This window comes from Panthera onca, chromosome D4 (assembly GCF_046562875.1).
Source record: "Panthera onca isolate mPanOnc1 chromosome D4, mPanOnc1 haplotype 2, whole genome shotgun sequence".
Taxonomy (NCBI): domain Eukaryota; kingdom Metazoa; phylum Chordata; class Mammalia; order Carnivora; family Felidae; genus Panthera; species Panthera onca.
Window position 1 is genome coordinate 34,769,513 of NC_138351.1, and position 23,215 is coordinate 34,792,727.

Sequence of the window (23,215 nt, forward strand, 5' to 3'; positions counted from 1 at the left end):
AAGGGGAAAAATAAAGTTGATGGACATATTATTGGAATGAGTTTGAAAACAAGACAAAGATGGGAGTGATGACAGGACAGAAAGAATGAGCAAGATCATTCTGTGAACGTTAGTTCAGCACTCTTACCTCTTATTGGTGTACCACCTGGGTGGATAATATGAATGCAAATAAGATTAGAAAGAAGAAGCATTAGTACGAGAAGGAGGAGGCTAGGGCTGGGGAGAAGAATTAAATTAGATTTACAGAATTAAATAAGGTCTTAAAAGAAACTTGAATTACTATACTGGTAAAACAGGAATATATTAGATAGTATTATTAGATTATAAAAGCAAGTTGCATTATACCACAGAGGGCAAAGACCACAATAGGCAGCATTGCTTTTCTCAGAGAAACAACTGAGTTCATAGGTCTGGGGTCATATAGGATTAGAATTATATCTTATATGCCTCATATTCTTAAAAAAAAAACCCAAAAAACTAAACGATACTTTTTAAAGACATAGTTTAGGAAAAATCCTGGCTAATCTGTTTAAGTATATATATAGGTACGCATATATATATACTGTTATAGGAAATACTAATGACTAACTGGAAACAAACACTGTTGATTGAATATCTTATGCTACTCACTATGCTACATTTGTGTGATATAACTTGTGTATTATTTTATTTTTGTACACAGTGTTCTTACAATAACGGATCTGTGGATGTGTGCATGTGCGCGCCACTACCGAGATCTGGTGTCTACACTGACAGTTAGTAAAATGCATGCCATGCATTTTATTAATAATAAAATAATAATAATAATAATATTCTGGATATGGAAATTAGTGAGGGTGAAGTGCGCTTCAGAACTAAGCACTTACCAATAGATTCTGGAGATTTAAATACGGAGAGAAGAAAGACAGCATAAAAATATTATTATATTCCTTATAATTTGGTACAAATTTTTCAGAGTTAAAGCTTTATATACTAAATCATCTATGTTACATGTGAATAATTAATTCTTTATTTACAATAACAGAATGCTAATCTACACAATTCTGCTGACAACAAGCAAAAAAGGCAGTTAACAAGACGCTTTAACATCACAGGACAGGTCAAAAGCTGAGAATTCTGGGAAGACAGGCAGTTAAACAACTTAGAATTCTATATCAATATAACTCCCAACGTCAAAGTAAACAGCTTATTACTACATGTCCCGGTGAAATTGCCTAGGGACAGGCTCTAAAACTTAAGAAATTTAGAATTATCTCTATCTTTAATCTAAAGAGAGCAAAGGGATGAACTTGGGATGGGGGTGGGAGAGGGAGAAAAGGGCAGCCAGGGGAAAGAGGAGGAAGCAGCAAAAGCTGGAGTCTACACCAAAAGCAGACTTCTGTAGATCCAGTCACTGGAGGGTTCAAAACTCTTTAGTGTGGGCGCACACTACTGTGGCTTATGTGTAGAAAATGCTCACTCACAAGAATATAACAATAATATTAATAAAAATCCCCTCCTTGCATTGGTATTTTGTAAAGGACTTTCGAAAAAATACATCTGGTTACTCATGAGATAACATTTCTGTCATTTATGTATTAGTGAAAAGAAAGCAGATGTGACCAAACTTAACTAAACTTTGGTACTTTGATGAGTTCAAATGCATAAGAGACAGAGAAAACACACTTTAATAAAATTGAATCATTTTGGTGTTTAATATGAATATTTTGGTTTTTAATGGATACAACCATTGGAGCTCCTTGCAAGTTCTGAATGAAGGTCCAATGTTGAAATAAATTTGTTTCAAAAGAAAACAGAGAGAGAAGAAAGAAAGAGGAGAAAATGGATCCATCAAATACTGCAGAAAAGCAGTAAATTAAAAAAAATCATCAAAAATACAGTCACAGCAGTGAGCAATGTGGATTAAACAGAAGCTGCAAAACACACAGAGAGAAAGACAGACTCTGAAACAGGCTATGACATCACAAACATGGACAACACATTAAATAACAGAGAAAGAGAAGAGGGAGAAAAATCAATACCTAAAAATTAAAATTAAATCAAATCAAATTAAAATTAAAATAAAGAGAAAGAAAGCTAAAAAAAAAAAATTCTCTAAGAGTTAGTGGAAACAGTAACAAGACCCTACCTGATCGTAATTGCTTAATACGGCCATTGTTGTTGCTTGTGTCGACGGGCAGGAAATCTTTAAACCAAGTTATTTCTGGATCCGGATTCCCACTGGCTGCACAAAGCATGGTGGCAGTGCGTGTACGCTCAACCACCTTCAACTGTGGGCCCATGTCAATGGTAGGGAAGCCCCTGGGAATTTGATCCTCTGCAAGACAAAAGGTGATACAAACATGTCAATAAGTCAGATGCCCAAAATTCAAGAGCTATTGTCCATTAATCTTTCCCCTTGCCTTATTTGGCATTTGTTGAGAAGCTAACACAAACCAGGCAGCATTGCATTATTAGATTAGGATACAGTCACAATGTTGTTCCTGGCCAGGAGAATGCACAGTCTATGTAGGAGACCAATACTCTAACAAAGAGCTCAGATACATGTGATAAAGTACATGATGAAAAACCACATCTAGTTCTAGGATCGTGGGGGAAGAAGAAATTATAGAATGTGTGCTGGAGGAGGTCAGTGAGGTCAGCTTCAAATGAGACTCTGAAATGGGCATTAAGAACAAGTGGAATTGGCCAGAAAGATGGGAACATCACGAGTATCAGCACTTAGGGAACTTTCTGTTGAGGGAAACCGATGGGGTCCAGTAGAGCTCTTTTGGAGAGCATCTGGGGAATAAGCAGATTAGCTGGATTAAGTTACCTCATTTCTAATCTGCTGTTTTTCTTGTGATTTTTAAGTAAAACTCTGTATTTTTTCATAAGGGTCAACTTCAACCTGAATGAATTTCTTTTTCTTTCTCTCTCTCTCTCTCTCTTTTTTTTTTTTTTTTTGAATGAATTTCTTTGTAGGGAGTTTCCATTAATCTGAAAATTGTCTGAAAAAGACTCCCTTACAAAAGAAGAAAAGAAACTCAGAAAAAGCAACACAAAAGTGTATATTCCTCAGAGTAAGAAAGTATTTTCCTCCATTCCAAAGGCCTATACCATTTTCAGTCATTAAGAGTTCAAATTCCTAAATTTTGAATCCTCAACTCATCCAAAGTTCACTTCTCCCTATCCTATATCAAAATTGTCCCAGATCTTGGATCTTGAGAAGTTAAATTCCTCTTAAATCCCCCAAGCATGATGATCCACACTAATAACTTACATTACCAGTTCTTCCAGCCAGCATTAGAAAGGTATATTCTATCTTGAAGAAATTTTTAATTTGAAGGAATTTTAGTTATATATGTGATTATTATCCAAATTAGAACTTAGCAGTTTGTTTGAAAACCACTATAAAATAGTTTGAGTTCTCACTGGGTCTGGGATTAATTTAATCAACTGTCCCTCATGATCTTTGATAATTTTCATGAGCCATCAATTCCAAAATTACTCAAAAGCGCAAACACCAGTGAGAAAAAAAGTTAGAAATCATCAAATAGGGCATCTCACTTCTCCTAGGATGTCACCTGCAATTTATGGTATGATCCTATGAGTATTGCTGAAGTCTGCATTATAATTTCTAGGAAAAAGGCTCTATTTTGATGCTTCTGCTGTGTTGTCAGTCAAATATATGTGTCCTCTACTGCCTCCCCTCTATCATTACATGATAAATTCAGTCTCCTAAATTTAGCTAGCAAAATCCTTTTAAATCAGGCCCCATTTTTCTCAATCTCTCATGGATGATATCCCCCATAGCAAAGTTTCTTCTGTTCACACTGTAACTCTTACCATTTTCTAGACAAATCATGTACAATAAGTACTCTGGGTCTCTGGAAAGCCATGCAGCCAAAATCACCTTCTTTATAATAAAAACCCTCTCAAATATATGTAATATTTTCCTCCTCAGAGCTATTGTAGCAGTGAATAACTAAAATCCATTTTCTTGTATTTATTATTATGAGTTTATCTCCCTACACTGTGAGATCCTCCAGATCTCATTTATATCCAAATCCCTTGTCATCAAACTAGTCTGTATTATCAGACTTTTCAGAGAACCTCCAATGATTCCCAAGCCTAAATAAGAATATAACCTAGTGGTTAAAAAAAAGAAAAGAAAAGGAAAGGGAAAAGAAAAGAAAAGAAAAGAAAAGAAAGAAATATGTTTTTCTACTATATATAGTAGGAAACTACTTCTGGTAGAGACTTGATCAGAGAAATAGTTCAGGACTACAGAGAGAGATTTTGAATGTGATTAGTGAACAAATGTCAAACTATTATCAAAGAATAAAGCACACAATAAGGGGAAGGTTTCTCTCAACAAGTCCAGATTGTTATAAGAGAAACTGGGGAGGCAAACAGAACAGGCAGGTATGGACCCTAGCTCTTCTGCAGGAAGATTATGAAAGACCAATAGACGTTGCTAAGGCAAGTTGGGCTTGACATCTAAATTCACTAGAGAATATTTACCTGTCCCACCAGCTAGTTACAGCTGGAGACAAAAAAAAAGTTATAAAAACAATTCACTACCATGAGTTACATTTTACTTAGGTTGAAAGATTCTTTCGAGGAAGCAGGAATACATCCTGTTTATGTGAATGCTCACACATCATCAGCCAAGCAGAAGGCCTTTAGAGGACAAAAGTCAGAAACAATAGTTAAGGATGAAATTTCAAGATGGTTTTTCAGAGCTCCAAGGGAAAGTTAAAAATTACAAATGGAATAGAGCATTTTGCAAATTAGGCTAATTTTGATAATGTACTCCAAATGAATTTCATCAGTCTGTTCTTTGTGTCTTTAAGTTTCGTCAATATGATATATTTCTACCTATAGCATTGTTCTAATATTACTTGAAAAAAAAAAGCAGATAGATCAATAGCCATTGTATTACACACATCATATTAAACATCTCTCTTGGTGTCTAGTGACCCAAAATGCTTCAAAGCATTTTACCTGGAGTGCTCCAAAGTCAACAACACTGGCTTAGTTACCTAGAAATGAGTTTCTTAAAAAGCTCTTAGATTTTGTTATCTTTTCCATATTTAACACTACGAACTTAGGTTCATAAAAACTCACCTTGAGATTCCTGAGCTGTTTCTCTATTTCTCAGGGCATTGTATCTACCCCCAGGCATTTAAATACTAGTTACATTAGCATGCATTAACATTGACCCACTAGCCATTACTTTTCTTCTACACGTTCATCTCTGAAGAACCACACCACTATTCAGTATCAAGTGGCAAGTGTCAAAGACTTAAGATTGTTGAGCCACTTACTGAAGGCTCTTACTAAAGAAATCTAGAATTAATAACCATTTATAAGAAATTAAATCCTCACCTTAGGGAGAGCTGACAAAATTGACTTGTGCCCTATCAAAAGCAGTCTAATACATTTGCATGACCTTTCTTTTCCTTCTTGGCTCATAAAGAACACTCCAGAGCCCCCTTTTCATATACACAAGTGCACAACAAAGATAATCTTTCTTGCATACTAATCGGACAGAGGATGTAAAGAGTGCTCCTTTCCTATTTTTAATAAGGGTAATTAAATTCTATCCATCCCCCACCTTTGCACAGAATCTCTTTTGAATGTACTTTCTTCATTAATTTTTCATGAGAAACATCACAATGTAACAGATTCAAATAGCCAGAGCTCTTATATGTTGACAGTTGTGGCTTGTTTCCAATTTGACTGTCAGGTATTTGGCAATAAAACTCAGTATTCAACATAAAACGAACTGTAGAAATAATGAAATTTCTAATTGGAATGCTTATCTCAGTGGGTGTAGTTTAGAAGATGTTAATTGCTTTTTTTTTCACCTTCTACATTTATTAGTGATTTATATAAAATTGCTTTGGCCATTTGATAACATCAACTTTGACAACTCATCAAATGTGTAGTACCAGGAACTTGGGGGAAAATCAATATATTTTATATCTTAACCACATAAACTTTTACAGAAAAAAAAAGCAGCTATCAAAAATTAACAAATTGTCAATATGTTAGCAGCTTTAAACTTTTACATGAGGTGAAAAGAAAAACATTTTGTCCTATTCATTAATGTGTTCATTAAGCTTTAAAGTGCCTTACTTATCACTGTTCCATATTAATATTCAATCATGCAGAATTAGCTACTAATTCATCAACAATTTAAATCAGACTTGACCTTCACAAAGCCATTTGGTCTGTCATTTTGAGAGGCCATTAAAGGGCAGATTACTACATACTTGTGCTTAGTGAATCATAGAAGTTAGACATATTTTGTTTGGAATGGCAGCTATAATAGACCTGGAAATACAGCATATTCGTTGAATCCGTTTGGTATCATAATGAAATATGCGGATATGAAACTTACAGTTCCATTAAGGAAAGGGAAACATGAACATCAGCGCTGTTTAGAATTAACTTCCCATTTCTCCAGAACTTGTGTTAATAACCCCTGACATACCCAGGACTTGAAAGGAATGTATAGGGAAATAGTCTGACATGGTTTTGTAAGGAGTCATGCTTTAGGTATCTGTGAACGATCAGATACAAGCTTTTGCATAATTTGCTCAGTTAAACTACTTTCATTGTTCATCCATAAATAATTTTAATGATTTTTTTTTAGTTGCGCTCTAATTCCACAAACACTGAACCTCTTGTATTTGTTAGGAAACCACACAATTAAATTGCCTGCTAAAGCCATAGCGTCCATCCAAGGTGGCCAAAGCAGTTCTTCTTGCCTATTCTTGCTGGGACATGAATGAATGCAAACATACAGGTGTTCTGACTCTGGTCCCAATTGATTAAAGAAGTTTTCAGTGAAAGACTATTTGCCGCGGTGCTACATTTCCAATTTATCACATCAATTACATCAACAATATGCCTTTACAAAAGCACTATTAAGAGATTTGGCAAGTATACTCAATCATTTAAATATTATGGATGATGTAGAGGTTTTGATGAGAAAGGTAGTGTAATAAAGCAAAATCAGAAACTTTAGTAAGAGATAAGTAGATTATTATTTTTTTTTTTTCTTAGAGAACTCAACCTCCTGAATCACTTTTCTGAGTACCAAACAATTCATAGTGGCTCCTTTTAAAAAATCTCTCAACTGGTGTTATCAATCAATCCCTTAATAAGTCAATGAGTAAGCTTGAACTCATAAGCTCATGGAGGGCAGGGCTTTGTGATATTTCCTTTGTAACCAAGACAGTGTACAAGAAATATTTGCAAGTACATACGTTTAGGGAATCTCGACAAACATCTCAGCACTCACTCATGTGGCATCTCTGAATTCCTATCGGGTTTATTTCATATCATTCATTTAACCAGTAAATCATTCTTTGTTTTGTGGCTATATGCTTGGCCTCCGCAATTTGGTTCTACATCTAAGAGACATACAACTTTCTTATAACTTCTATTTTTTACAGTGTCTTAAGTAGTATGAGGCTTCCAGACTCACAAAAATAGTCTTTAAGGGCTATTTTTATAGTCATAAATTTTATTTCATTAGCAAACAATCTTCGTTGGTTAAGATGCACAAGTCATGCTTGGTTCTTTTTACAATTTGGTGCAGTTACTGCACTGGGAACACACATTTCAGTTCCTGCTATCTAATTCTATAGAAAGGCTCTCTTCATACACTACTTGTAAGTTCCTACAAGTCAAAATGCCAATCATGTAACAAAAAAAAATACATGTAAACATAATGAAACTCAAAAGAGCCCACAGAATATGGTACCAAAACTCTGTTATGTCATCTTTAGAAAAATGAAATTGATGTTCAAGCTAATGGTAAAACCCAAGTGAATCATTCAGTTGTATGTTGGGGCAAACACTCAGGTCATGGTTCACTCACAAGAGCAAAGATTTCTCAATGGCTATGTATCTTAAATTTTAAGTGTGTTCACAGTGTAATCTTCTACAAGCTCTAAAGTTTTGTTTTTGTTTTGAAGTATGAAGGGATTAAGAAAAGATTTCATTAACAAAAGAAAGGCCAAATGTTAGATGGATCATATTTGGAATATTTTCTTAGTGGTAGACCCTTTACATATATTGCAAGGCATCTCCACCTGTTAAAGAAACAGTACTAATCTGTGCCAAAGTATGTTTTTATACTTAGGAAAAAGTGAAAATTATTTTGAAAAGTTGAAATATGGTGGTGGTCAGGTGGTCACATAACAAAATGTTTTCCTATTTATGAAAACTGCATTAAATTAAAAGAAAAAAGAGCTTTTGAACTATCAGTTTGAAGAATCTACTACTGAGCAGGCAATAGATGGTATAATTCATTCTATAGATATTTATTAAATGTCTCTGTTGTGCCAATTGTGGGCCAGGCACTGGGTATGAAGAAATCTAGAGAACCTTTATATTGTTGTGATTTAATTAAATCTGCAGAATAATTAGTTCTTTGGGAGTGAGAATAGTACCCAGCTCATAGATGGGAGGACTGAATGAGATAATGCAATAAATGTGGCTAGCACTGCCTGGCACTGGTGTCTGGCATTTTGTAAAATATTAGCATATCTACACTTACTCAATCCCAAGATCCTATGATAGACTTACAGAACAGAGGCATGTGACTCCAAGTCTTGATATAACAAAAGCTGCAGCAATAAATTGTAAATGGGGAATATTCTATGCAAATCATAACAAAAAAACCCACAAGGATTATCTAAACATGCAAGTGACTTTATTTATTTTTTATGTTTATTTTATTTTTGAGAGAAAGAGACAGAGTGAGAGCGGGGCAGGGGCAGAGAGAGAGGAAGACACAGAATCCAAAGATTCAGGCTCCAGGCTCTGAGTTGTCAGCACTGACCCCAACGCAGGGCTCAAACCCACAAACCACAAGATCATGACCTACACCCAAGGCAGGGGCTTAACCGACTGAGCCACAGAGGCACCCTGACATGCAAGTGAATTTAGAAAGCAATATCTGCAATCAAGTAACTTTTTCAAAGCTCATAAAAACCCTCATTTCTCTCTTTGAACAAGGCTTTATGTTCTTTGATTAATCAACAGCAGAAATAAAACAAATCCATATTGTCATATGATGTTCCCAAAAATGAACTAAAAGAATAGCTCTAAATATTTGAGACAGAAAAGCTTTGCTATGAATGACAGAAAACACTGAAACCATCCGAGCCTTATTAAGGTTCCCTGAGATAGGCAAAGGTGGTATCATAATTACAATCTTCTGTAGACACAAAACAAAGACTCAGCAAAATTACTGTTCCAGATCACACATAGAGCAAAAATAAAAGAAAAGCTTTTAACTCTAGATTTGGCATATTTGTACTTCAGCATGCTTCCTCTATGCCAATAGGTGTTCATTGAATATTCATCAAAAACAGTGATAGAACTCTTTATCAAAGTCAACCTATAATGGAAGGCACAACAAAAATGATTTGAATAGTTGCTTATTTTTAATTTTTTTTTTCAAGCAGAAAGGACTAAAGTTCCATGGAATGTAATGATAATTTTAAAAAAAGTTCTACATTTAAAAAAATCTTTTGATATATATTAATTGGCTTCTCATTGGTTTAGCATTGCTTCCAGATAGAGACAAATATTTGCCATGTATGCTAGCCAATCAAATGTGCAGGAGAAATGGAAGAGTGTGAAAAGGATGATAAATATCAAATAATTTTCTCTAGAGAGCTCAAATTCAGCACTGTGCCCATGTCGTTAACCCTTCTGTAATTTCTATTTAATTATCTAAGAAGGGTTATAAATGTTAGAACTTTGGTTCCGAGCAGATGCCAAAAGACAGGACACTAGACATCAGTAGACCCAACATATCAACTCTATGACCTTAGGCCACACAGCGGTCTCCCTGTAAGACGGGAGCCAATAATGACCACCCCAAATATCTTTGTCTGGGAGAGGAGACAGATCAGGGTCTCTGGCTAGCACCTGGAGGGTTACTGGTTAGAGTATTTGCTACTTTGTTGAACAGCAAATGAGTTTTCAAGTCATTATCTTTCAGAATAAACCATGGTATCAGGCTACAAACAAGAACCATTTCTTTCCAGAATACAGTCCCTGAAAATGGAGAAAAAACATTTATTATTCTTTTCTTAAAGAAAACAATGTAAATAAAGCTTTTATTTTCACCATTCCAGATGCAGCAGAGTATAATTTGTACTGTTTTGACATCATGACTGTATTATTCAAAATCAATCTTCCTGCAAGTGTATTGAATAAGGGACTGAAAACAGAAAACTCCAAAGAAAAGAAGTAAAAGCTAAATCAACGTTTTCCAGCAAAGTTGGACTCCTGGGCCATTATCAAAATGATATTCATATGAATGAAATTGAAAAAAATTATATAAATAAAGTAGTTTCTAATTATAAGTTAAAGGCTACTCTAAGAAAGAAGTTATCTAAAGTAGGACAAAACTGCCAGTTAATAAATGATAACCAAATGGAATATTTAATAAATATAAGATCTGGCCTCCAAAAGTAATTATGAACAAGATATGATGAATATTTAGTCCAAGATCCTCTTTGCAAGTTATTATGTACAGATGGTATGCTTGTCTTAATAAAGCTATTAAATCAATCGGAGAAGCTTTTATTTCAGAGTGGATTTAGGTATCTCTTAAGGGCGCTTACGGGGCACTAGAATCTCCAAAGATTTCTCATAGAATGATGCCATGAAAGAATAGAAAATTGGACACTGATCAGCTGACAGGAGCTTTATTAGCAGCTACTAAATATTCAGCATACTAACCAACTACCCACAGAGCATCTCAGAGCAAAGCTCCATTTTCTGAAATATTCTTCACATGTTGAGGATGTTGTAAGGCATTCTTGGCAGAGATAAAGCAAACTTATTTAGAAGTAATGTATGCAATTATCCTACAAATCACAAAGCAATAGTCTACATAGCAGAACACAAACCCAGTTGGTTTATATTATTTGTATAAATGTGGTAGCTACAATTTCACGTGGCTTTAAGTCAGTTATTAGTTATTTGTGTTTGGGTTTAGCAAATGATCACACTTTTTGTGATCCAAAATTAGAGGCATTCATGGGGATATAGAAGTATCCTCTCCTACTTAAAAACATTATTAATTCTTGGATGTTTAAACAAATATTTAGGAATCAGGATGATGCTTTTATTCCCTTCCCTGGAGTGCAAGTCTCATCAAAATAACAAAATCTAATGCCCATCTACTTTCACAAATCTCACTGCTTTCCATTATTTTTAATAATAAGCTGGTGTCAAGATCAAAAGTTTTTGCCATAGTTTGAATGATAAAATAAGTAACATTTTTACATAAATTTCTATATAAGTCATAATATCAGTTTTTTTAAGAAAAGAAAGGCAAAAATGCACAATGAAGCTGAAGTATAATATTTTAATTACTGTGTTTTTAGAAAGAGAGACACAAAGACAGAAATAATAAACATGGAAAGGGATCTGGGTTTGGCTCCTGCCTCCATTAATTGCCAGCTTTGTAAAAGTCAAAAATTCTAATGAGCTCAAATCCAACAATGCCCAAAAAAAGATTAACCCTGGCTGTTCCACTGTATTGTGGTGAATGTAACTGTAAATAAAAATTTTAAGCTATCAATTGTATAAAAAGGAAAACGAGAATAAGCTATGTGTGGACTGGCAGTGAAGGCATTGGTGTGAACTCATGTTTTTAAAAACATACACACCGATATAAAAATGAATACAATTGTAAATGAGTGTGCATGCACACATACATTCACTCCTTATATACACTTACTAAACACATCTTCCCTATCTGTGTGAGTCCAGAGAGGCGAGAAGCAGCAATACCTAATAGCAATGGCCACACATAGCATCTAGAGCTTGCATCAGATTCTCTAAATATGACTGTCTAGTAAAAGGAAGCAGAGCTCCTTGAAGAAATCACTGATTACATTCAGTACTGGGAGAAGAAAAAAGTACAAGCCATACTTAAAATATCTGTTATGTACGCAAGTGCTCGAAGAATGACAAAGACATGTTGAAAAGGCAAAGATGCCAGCTTGATGGGGCTCTCACTAGCCCAATGTGGGACAATTTGAACATCAAAGTACATATACAAATTATAATATATTGAATAAAATAAAAAGGCATGAGTCCATACTGATATAAATGAATAAATAGAAAAGTTTCAGGAGGAATTACATATTTGCATAGTCCCAAGGTAACCCCTCACTGGCATTTATTGAATAGAAAGGAGAGTAACTTTAAAATTGAGAAGACTCACAAAAACAACCTTAAGAGAATGAAGTTGACACAGATAATGAAACAGATCAAAATCATGTGTTGAGAAAAACATATCACTTCCATGATATTTGTTAATAGATTAAATGTTTGTATCCCCTGCCCTGCCCCCCCCCCTCCATTCATTTTTAATCTTAACGTCCAATGTGATGGTATTTGCAGGTGTGACTTTTGGGAAGTGATTAGCGCATGAGGATGGAACCCTTATGAATGGGATTAGTGGCCTCGTGAAAGAGATGCCAGTGAGAGCCCTTGCCACTTCCACCTGAGGACACATATTCAAAAGATGACCCTCTGTGAACCAGAAAGTGGGCTCCAACAAGACACCAAACTGCCAGCAACTTGATCTTGGACTTCCCAGCCTCTAGAACTATGAGAAATAAATTTCTGATTATATGCCACCCAGTTTATGGCATTTGGTTATAGCAGCTTGAACTGAGTAAGACAGTATTATTGCCAAAGATTCATAATCTAAATATGATCAAAGCAAGCATCAGCAAACCCCAAATGAGAACATTTTATGAGATAACAAATTTGTTATCTTCAAAGCTATCAAGATCACGAATGTCACAGGAAAACTTGAGTAACTCTTTCAGATTGACGATTAAGGGCAAAGTGTAATTCTGAACTGGAGTCTTTGACGACAATCAGAGCAATTTGCAGAGGACACATGGTAACTCCCAGATGTGAGAACTGCCAAAATGTAATGTGAAGGCTGCATGGGCATGCTGCATCAATATTTACCTCCTGGTTCTGATGGTTGCATTGTACTCAAGTAGGAGAATGCCCTTGTTTGGAGACATACAGATATTTGAGGGTGATAAGGATGCTGTCATTAATTTAATCTCAAATATAGGAAAAGTTCTTTGTATTGTAATATCCAGTTTTTTTTTTTTTTTTTTACTAAGACTGGGATTGTTTCAAAATTCTAAAATTATATAAAAGTAAATTATTATATTATCATAAATAAATGAAATTTTACAAATCTTTAAATTATCTCATTAACATCTCAGTTGTACTAGAGTTACTCCCAGGGCTTCTGAATAGCTGCATGTACTCAAACACTTTTGTCCCAACTCTGAAGAATCTTCCTAAATACACATTCATTTGAGGTCCTCTTGAACACGAAAACTAGGTAACTGACATTCCAGCTGTTACCAATTTTATACCAATGACGATAATACCAGAAAATCATTAGGACTTGAAATACATAAATTCCTATAAAATTAAGACTTACAAAATTCAATTCTCAATGCTGAACAGTGAACAAATTTGAGTGATAATTCCAGAGCAAGGCAAGTTCATGACAAGAAAATGCAGAGATATCAATACTGTAAAAAATTTGTCAGATTTTCTTTACAGAAGTAAAAATGTGAAGTGGATAGGCCTTTATTAATTTTCTCTGAAATCATCTGAGAAAGGTTAAGATAGAAGGTGAACTCTGCTTCCTTTTAACCAAAAGAGCATCCACTTAACATCCCGGTGTCTCAGAATTCCAAGTGTCGTTTCTCAAGCCAGACTTTTGAAATGTTTTCAGAGAAATTTACCTCCCCTCAGCTCTTCACAGTTCTTCCCCTCGATCTACAACACAGTAAACAAAACAAAACAAAACAAACAAACAAACAAACAAAAAAACCTTGCCATTCTGGGGTCTTTAATCATTGAGAGAAGTGGGCAATAGCACCAAACACAGAAATAAAGTGATTCAGATATGTCTAAGTTTTTTGGAAGAGAACATTTCACTATTTTACTCCTCAGTAGCATTGCTCATAGTTTTAAAGGCAAACTGTGGTAGGTATTTGTTCTATTTGAAGGGAGAAGATAGATTGAGAAAACAGGTAAAGACAGTTTTCTTCAGGGAATACCTTGGAAAATAAAAAGATCAAATCTTAAATCAAATATCATATATAAAATGTTTCACTGCAAAGAATGAAAACTACATGACCACACAAAGAAACCTTTAAAGGTAACGTATGTTTTAAGAATGTATTATATATCTATGGAGGATACTTTCCCCTATATGCAAATAATTTTCTGTTTATATGCCAAAAGTGAGCTTCAATTTAACACCAAAGAATTACCAAATGGGACTAGTTTATATTTGTCGGTTTATGAGACTTTTTCTTAAGTCTTTGGAATCACAAGTTACCGATGTATAGAAACTACCCAAATCAATTTATAAGTATAATTTTTTAAAATTTTTGAATATTCCTCCCTCTTTACATAAACTTACTAAGTAAAACAATACCACATTTAAATGTAAACATAGGATAGAAATTTATTCAGTACCTTTTGATATATTAATAATATTAATGTGCTACTTAACAGGAAGTCAGACATTTAGAAAATAACAGAAGAAAAACTACCAACAATGACCAAAATCGTCACCAAAAATTACATGAATAAAACCCATATCCTCTGCTGCCAGAAGAGGTACCAGTCCTCCATATATAAAATTCCAAAGGCTCTTCTTCAGTACTAGGTTAAGCTCAGCAAATGACAAAAAGTGTTTTAGGCAACCCCGAGGGAATTACATGAAGAACTGTGGTCTTTTTTCTAAAAACATATAGAAGGTAAAGGAAAGTTTTAGTGATAGAGGTAAGTGTGTGGGCACTTAAGTGACTACGTACTTGTGTGTTAGGAGGGTAAGCTGCATATCCAATTTCCATATGAAAAATATCCTTTGAACTACAGTGTAAAAAATGCACTGGACAGGGAAAAAGAAGAAAGTATGTTAGGAGGGCCAATTAGGTGAGATAAGGGCAAACTTATACCAAGTAAGTAGTGGGGGAGATGGGAAGTGAAGAGATTTGAGATTTTTTTTTCAGCTTTATTGACAATGCCTAACTGATGCATTTATTTGTCATGTAATGGGCAAATAAAATTGTAGGATATTTAAAGTGTACATTGTGGTGACTTGATATGTGCAGATATTGTGATAGTTGAGAATAATTGGAAGGTCAGTTTTACATGGCTCAGTGGTATTTTGAAGATGGGGAATCAGGGAGAATTATCAGGAATGCTTGTCTACAAACGTGATGGATTCAATAATATATTGCTAGGATGTCCTCCCGTTAGGGAATAAAGTCACCTATCCGAGGCACCTATGTAATAGATGATGTGTACCCCTGCAGGCTGGAGTCTGTCTTTTCCTCACCAGCGTAGCTGCCCCAGAATGGAGCACAGCACCAAGCACAAATTATCTGGAAATGAATACTGATCCATATTTACTTTCAGGAACTGGCAGAGGGGGCTGGTAAATATACCCTTTGCTTCCTTTGTGCTTTGTCTCAGAGGGAAGGCAGAACAGACTGGCTCTACCTATACCAAATGAGCTCAGTATTCTCACTGTGGATGTGTCAGGTAATTCCTGGGCACCGGTCTAGAATGGTATGGATCCCACGGATTTGCATCAATTCTCCCCACCAACAGCTAATTCCTTCAATCTGAAGACAGCTGGGTATGTCAGGGTATTTTCTCTCTAGCCAGAGAAGAAATTCAGTAAATATCAAAGTATCACAGTGAGTGGCCTCCTGAATAAGAGAGAAAATAATCTGAGTTACACTCCTATGAAGACAAGCCATTTCGAATTTCCTTAAAGATAAGTCATGGCTGTTACATTTTAATATGCTACATGCCAATTAAATAGGTACAAGTTTCCAATGCCAAGATACTCAGTAGCAATACAATAAACCTTTTCCTTAACATCCTGAAAACAACTCAAAGTTGTTCATTTGCATTTAGTTACAATAGAGTGACATATTGTTACAAATTTAGAAAACATACAATCTCTAATTCTTAACAAAGTGACAGCAACTTGACAAGTGAAAAAGTCATCTCAGCCTTGAATTCACTGGCATAGAAAGCCCACATATACCTCTGTTCTTCCCACAGCACAAGTGGATGGTTTTTATGTTTACAGCAAGATTAATGCTGCTTCAATTGCTCAATGATGATGGCTATGAGACTGCTGAGTAAATAATCTGCATTCACTAAAGGAAGTAAGAACTTGTATTTCAGTCACTGATCCCTAAAATAACTAAAGCTATTTAAGTGTTTATTGTTATAAAGATAAAATAATATGCCATACAGCTTTGTAAAATATACATGACAGGTTTCATGGGCCAATTATAATCAAATGGGCACATTCTATAGTTTCTGAGGAATTAACTCAGAAAAACATAAAATATAATCAAGAATGTTTACCCAGTGGGAAAAAGACACTTCCAATTTAGTTTTTTCTAATGGCTATCATATCCCCCCAACCCCCAGCCCCCCAACCCCCAGCCCCCCACCACCATGACCATCTTCTCCTCCCCAGTGCTGATGAACTGGATATGAAGGCCCATAGACTTCCATTGACTGAAAAGCTATTGGGTACATCATATGAATTCAGTTGTTTGAATCATGACAGATCTGCTTCTTGGCTAATGCAGCTAAGTCACACAATAAAGCCAATCTCTCCAGTCTCATCCCCATTCCTCCCCTTGTTTCCCCCCTCCCTCCCTCCCTTCTTCCCTGGTAATTTTCAAGTGACTCTTAGGTATATGTCCTCCTCCTAAAGCCTAAGCTACTTTCCTAAAATATGGCAAGTAGGGTTCTAGGAAAACAAAACAAAACAAAATAAAACAAAACCTTCCTAGGATATCAGTTTTCCTGGTGTGTTTTAATATGATAGAGATTTTAATAATAATAATAATAATAATAATAATATAGAGATTTAGGAATATTCTAGCTATAATATAATAGTTTTGAAATACTTATCTCCTCAGTTGTAAGTAAAAAAGTTGTAGAAGGTGTAAGGCTAAATTGGTTCACCCTTTCTCCTCTTTCATTCCTAGACATAATTTCTTTCTTCATATTTTGGATGCATTTCCTGGCAGGGAGGACAATATTTATCTTAATACTTATATTCCACCCCATGTCAAGGAGACTACTGTTTGTTCAGACACACAGTGACACATTTCTGATCATTTAACTTTTAGTTATTCTGTTCAACCCACGGTGGATTTCATCAGGGGTACCAGCTACTCCAGGACCCCACTACGGTAATGAGAAGAACTATTTCCTTTTGGGTTACTCATCAAAAGGTAGGTATTAAATAGAAAATGTCTCACTAAAATTATTTATAAATTATAGAACATGAGATAATTCTGAGAGGAACTAGACCACTCCGATAAAATATATAATACTAGATCCTAGAACAGAGTCAACTATAATAGATTTTATCACTGATTTTCAGAAAATAGCTATGCAGATCAACTAAAGTCAAAGCCATGCTTTTTGGTAGATGGCCTGAAGTGTTTAACTGTTTTCAATGACAGAATCTATAAAGACGTTACCTCATTCTGTTACCAAAGTTCATGTATTACAACTGATCAATCACAGTTAAATGTTCTCACTGTGTTTTCCAGAAGCCTTTTGTTTTAAATGTAATGCATGAGATGGATTCTTACTTTTAACCTCTTAATAGTTTTTCAGGTTCTCATTATTATATTCATACTTGATGGCATACATTGGTAGTTCCTTAATTTCTTAACAATCCTGTTTGAGAGGAGATCTGACCTATTTCATGCAAACTCAAGCTGAAATTATGGATGCTCACCTGGCCCTCCTCCATGTAGAGGGTGCTGCTCTATCCAAGCACACAGATCTATGCTCCTTTTTTTAAAATTTTATTTCTTTAATGTTTATTTACTTTGTTTATTTTTTATTTTTTAATGTTTATTTAGTTTTGAGAGAGAGATGGTGTGAGCGGGGAAGGGAAAGAGAGAGAAGGAGACACAGAACGTGAAGCAGGGTCCAGGCTCTGTGAGCTGTCAACACAGAGCCCGATGTGGGGCTCGAACCCACGAACTGTGAGATCATGACTTGAGCCAGAGTTGGACACCCAACCGACTGAGCCACCCAGGTGACCCAATGTTTATTTATTTTTGAGAGAAAGAGCACAAGCAGGGGAGGGGCAGAGAGACAGGGAGACTCAGAATGTGAAGCAGGCTCCAGGCTCTGAGCTGTCAGCACAGAGCTTGATGCAGGGCTCAAATTCATGGACTGTGAGATCATGACTTGAGCCAAACTCAGAGGCTTAATGAACTGGGCCACTCAGGAGCCCCTATGGTCCTTAGTTTTCTTAAGGAAATGTGCAAACTTGCCCTTAACACAGATCATTGTCGAAATTTAAAACTCTCCTTAACCAAACACCCGGTTTTGCTTTAATCTATACTTACCAGGGATCTCAACTTCAAACTGATGGATAAAACCTATCACAACTTGGCTAGTGAAGCAGTAAGTATGGATAATTAGCTGAAATAATGCAAGCTCACCCATTCCTTCACATAACATAAAAATGATCCTTTGATTAGCTAGAGGATCAGAGACTGGAATACCAAGACTATTTTCTGTTGTTTGCTAGTAAACAAGTTTTACTGGCTTGTCTTTAGGTATAATTCCCCAGGTTACACTGAGGAACCTGAAGAAGCAGTAGGTCCTATGAAGGTGGAGAGAGTTAAACATGTATAGATGCAGAGGATGTTCTTTACAACATGACAGTGTCTTTTTTCTGAAGAACTGTGGGAGAAATATTTTCCCCCTGGATTCAGTCTCAGGACTAGTTGTGATTTTTCTGAAGAACTGAATTACTTCTATTAGAGATACTGTGCATAGGGCTGTTCTTTATCACAACAGAGCTCTTCAGGGACTTAGAGCTAAACTATTGTTTACTTCCAGCACAGACACAGAAGCCCCCTAGTGTGGGCTGTGTGTTCCAAACGTACTGCTCCAAAACCACCACATTTTATCTCATCACAGGGAACATTCTTCTGTAAATTAAACTTATATCCCTTTGAAGCAAGGTTATAATAGATGGAAACAAACACTATAAATCCAATCTTTCAAAAAATATGACCAAAAGAGATGATGTCCAACATGTCAAAAGACATCCAAACAAATGAGTCGATATTGTCTACAACAGTCTATGAGAAATATTCAAGTTACCTGCAGTTACCATAAACCAAATCCAAATTCATCAAAGTGAGCTTATGAGAGTATGGTGTAAAACCTTTGACTTGATGAACACTAACTCAAAGAAAGAAATTAAGAAAGAAGAGATGTTAGGAAGGGATAAAGTGACTTTAGTATTTTATTTTTATTGAAGGTAAATCACTTCAATGAAAATATTCATTCCACAAGAAAGTTGAATGAATATATCTACTGAAGACATGCAATACATTCACATGTTTTTTATATAAAGCACATTCTTAAATTATCTGCAGAAAATTATATTCACATTTAGCAAACATTAGGTGGCAGGCACCTTTTGTTCAATGTAGCAAATATGTGTGGAACACCTCTCTGATTTACCACATGAAACAGTGTTTGACACTTGAGGGCTCCTAGAGCAGTTTCTCAAAAATCTTAAAATATAATGGTGGAAACACGCATGTAAATGGAAGGGAATATGTGAAAGAATAAATTGTTAAGGGAGCACAAATGGGTGAGTAATGGATTTTGCTGGGGATCACAGAAGCCAGCCTAACAGCATGAATAGAATTTTGATAAACAGGAATGTACTCAGAGCCTTTGAGGGACAGGAAAATGATCAATGTACAGAGATTAAGTAGGTGGTAGATTCAGGGTGAGCGTGGCTACTGCTTGGGTGCATTTGTTTGGGGATAGATTTAGGAATACCATGTGGCAAAGCATGTTGAAGCATGATGCAGGGATGGTCAGCTGGTTCCAACAGTGAGAACCTGGGAGGGTTGTAGACTTCACTTGGCAGGTAGCACAGAGCTGAGTCATTTTTAACACAGAAATAAGAGGAAACAGTTCACATTCCAAAACACAATCTTTGTCAAGGGAGTTTAGTGGTGGGGGACAAAGAGCAAGAACAGTTAGAAAGTTGCTGTATTCCCTTTAATGCAAGTTGTTTGGATGCAACTCCTGGAAAGAGAAAGGAACAGATGAATTAGCTACACAATGAAAGAATGTTCCACAGGTTTAGGAGTATTCATTTTATTTAAGGGGAACTGTGGTAAAAGTATGTCTCAAGTCTAGTTTCTCAGTTCTTTGGTGAACAGCAGGTGGCTGAGCAGGGATGGATGCTACCAAATATAAGAGGCGCAGGAAGATATAGGAAAGCTCAAGATTTGAAATACACTTTTGAATGTCAGTCATATGCAAGTAAAAGTTGGAATCATATGAATGGGTGAGATGACCCAGGGAAGAAGTTACAGTGAGAGGAGTATGGGAATTACCATATTTAAGGGGCTCTGCATGATGAAATAACTTCCTTTAGAAACTCTGATGTGTTGTATATGTATTTTACTCATTATATCTTGTGGAATACTTTTCTATGCTGTGTCTGTATATCAAGTACTCTGTTGACAAATTCTTTAGGTTACTTTTCTCATAGAGTAGTATCTTTGTTTATCCTATTACATAACAACAAATGTGATGGGTATGTACACTTTTCAAGAGTCATAGACTTTAGATCTATGTAGACATAAGTAAAAACATATGTGAATATTTACCTCATAAGAAGGGGCATATGAGAAAACAATACAAACTTTGAGAGAAAAGATGAAGTAAAACAAAATAAATGAGAAATAGCCCCCTCCAAAGAAAATTATTTAAATAGTGTATAAAATTACTCAAATTGTATATTAATTTAAAAAAAAACAAAACAAAACAACAACAACAAAAAACAACACTCTAATGTTAACTTAGGATATCAAGACAACTTTTTTTAATCATTCCAAAAGAAGGAAGATGCTATTATTAACTCTTGAGTCAAGCCATGTAATCATCTAAAGTAGATGCCAATGTTTCTTTTTTTTTTTTTTATTTTTTTTAACGTTTATTTATTTTTGAGACAGAGAGAGACAGAGCATAAACGGGGGAGGGTCAGAGAGAGGGAGACAAAGAATCTGAAACAGGCTCCAGGCTCCTAGCTGACAGCACAGAGCCCGACGCGGGGCTCGAACTCACAGACCGCGAGATCATGACCTGAGCCGAAGTCGGCCGCCCAACCGACTGAGCCACCCAGGCGCCCTGAAGATGCCAATGTTTCAAGCGCTTCTATTTAGTTTATATATATTCTGATCTCCATTCATGTACTAATCCGAAACATCTGAAAGGAGAGTAAAAAGGGCCAGTCAAGTGAATGCAGGACTGCACTACTAATACAAACCTCATTGGTCAACTTGAAGGGACCAAGCTCAGAGCAAAAAACCATAACAGGGAGACATTTAGAGTTGAGGGAAACAAACAGAAGGCCTGTCCACTTTTTCTTGTATTTCTAGGAATTCGAAAATTAAAGGTTCAATGTATGTTATGTTATTTAAAAAATTCACAATAGTTTTCTTTTTTTTTTTTTTTTTTTTTTTTTTTGGAGTTCAACCAGATTCTCAAATCTTTTTATTTATTTATTTATTTTTCATGTCTGTTTTTTTTTTAATATATGAAATTTATTGTCAAATTGGTTTCCATACAACACCCAGTGCTCATCCCAAAAGGTGCCCTCCTCAATACCCATCACCCACCCTCCCCTCCCTCCCACCCCCCATCAACCCTCAGTTTGTTCTCAGTTTTTAAAAGTCTCTTATGCTTTAGCTCTCTCCCACTCTAACCTCTTTTCTTTCTTTTTTTCTTCCCCTCCCCCATGGGTTTCTGTTAAGTTTCTCAGGATCCACATAAGAGTGAAACCATATGGTATCTGTCTTTCTCTATATGGCTTATTTCACTTAGCATCACACTCTCCAGTTCCATCCATGTTGCTACAAAAGGCCATATTTCATTTTCTCCTTGCCACGTAGTATTCCATTGTGTATATAAACCACAATTTCTTTATCCATTCATCAGTTGATGGACATTTAGGCTCTTTCCATAATTTGGCTATTGTTGAGAGTGCTGCTATAAACATTGGGGTACAAGTGCCCCTATGCATCAGCGCTCCTGTATCCCTTGGGTAAATTCCTAGCAGTGCTATTGCTGGGTAATAGGGTGGGTCTATTTTTAATTTTCTGAGGAACACTGCTCACTGCTTTCCAGAGCGGCTGCACCAATTTGCATTCCCACCAACAGTGCAAGAGGGTTCTCGTTTCTCCACATCCTCTCCAGCATCTATAGTCTCCTGATTTCTTCATTTTGGCCACTCTGAATGGCGTGAGGTGATATCTGAGTGTGGTTTTGATTTGTATTTCCCTAATAAGGAACGACGTTGAACATCTTTTCATGTGCCTGTTGGCCATCTGGATGTCTTCTTTAGAGAAGTGTCTATTCATGTTTTCTGCCCATTTCTTCACTGGGTTATTTGTTTTTCGGGTGTGGAGTTTGGTGAGCTCTTTACAGATTTTGGATACTAGCCCTTTGTCCGATATGTCATTTGCAAATATCTTTTCCCATTCCGTTGGTTGCCTTTTAGTTTTGTTGGTTGTTTCCTTTGCTGTGCAGAAGCTTTTTATCTTCATAAGGTCCCAGTAATTCACTTTTGCTTTTAATTCCCTTGCCTTTGGGGATGTGTCGAGTAACAGATTGCTATGGCTGAGGTCAGAGAGGTCTTTTCCTGCTTTCTCCTCTAGGGTTTTGATGGTTTCCTGTCTCACATTCGGGTCCTTTATCCATTTTGAGTTTATTTTTGTGAATGGTGTGAGAAAGTGGTCTAGTTTCAACCTTCTGCATGTTGCTGTCCAGTTCTCCCAGCACCATTTGTTAAAGAGACTGTCTTTTTTCCATTGGATGTTCTTTCCTGCTTTGTCAAAGATGAGTTGGCCATACGTTTGTGGGTCTAGTTCTGGGGTTTCTATTCTATTCCATTGGTCTATGTGTCTGTTTTTGTGCCAATACCATGCTGTCTTGATGATTACAGCTTTGTAGTACAGGCTAAAGTCTGGGATTGTGATGCCTCCTGCTTTGGTCTTCTTCTTCAAAATTACTTTGGCTATTC

The 23,215-nt window shown here is 35.9% G+C and overlaps 1 protein-coding gene across 33 annotated transcripts in view; it reads right to left on the minus strand.

Moving 5' to 3' along the window:
* PTPRD (protein tyrosine phosphatase receptor type D) overlaps positions 1–23,215 on the minus strand; it is a 1,372,973-nt gene that overhangs the window by 200,722 nt on the left and 1,149,036 nt on the right. For 23 of the 33 annotated variants that reach the window (XM_078436832.2, XM_078436834.2, XM_078436833.2 and 20 more), the window contains 2 exons: positions 2,129–2,317; positions 128–145 (listed from right to left, as the gene is read on the minus strand). In XM_078436832.2, the coding sequence (XP_078292958.2) occupies positions 128–145; positions 2,129–2,317 (207 nt within the window). The remainder of the gene's footprint in view (positions 1–127; positions 146–2,128; positions 2,318–23,215) is intronic. The other 10 variants (XM_078436828.2, XM_078436827.2, XM_078436819.2 and 7 more) reach the window with 1 other exon arrangement.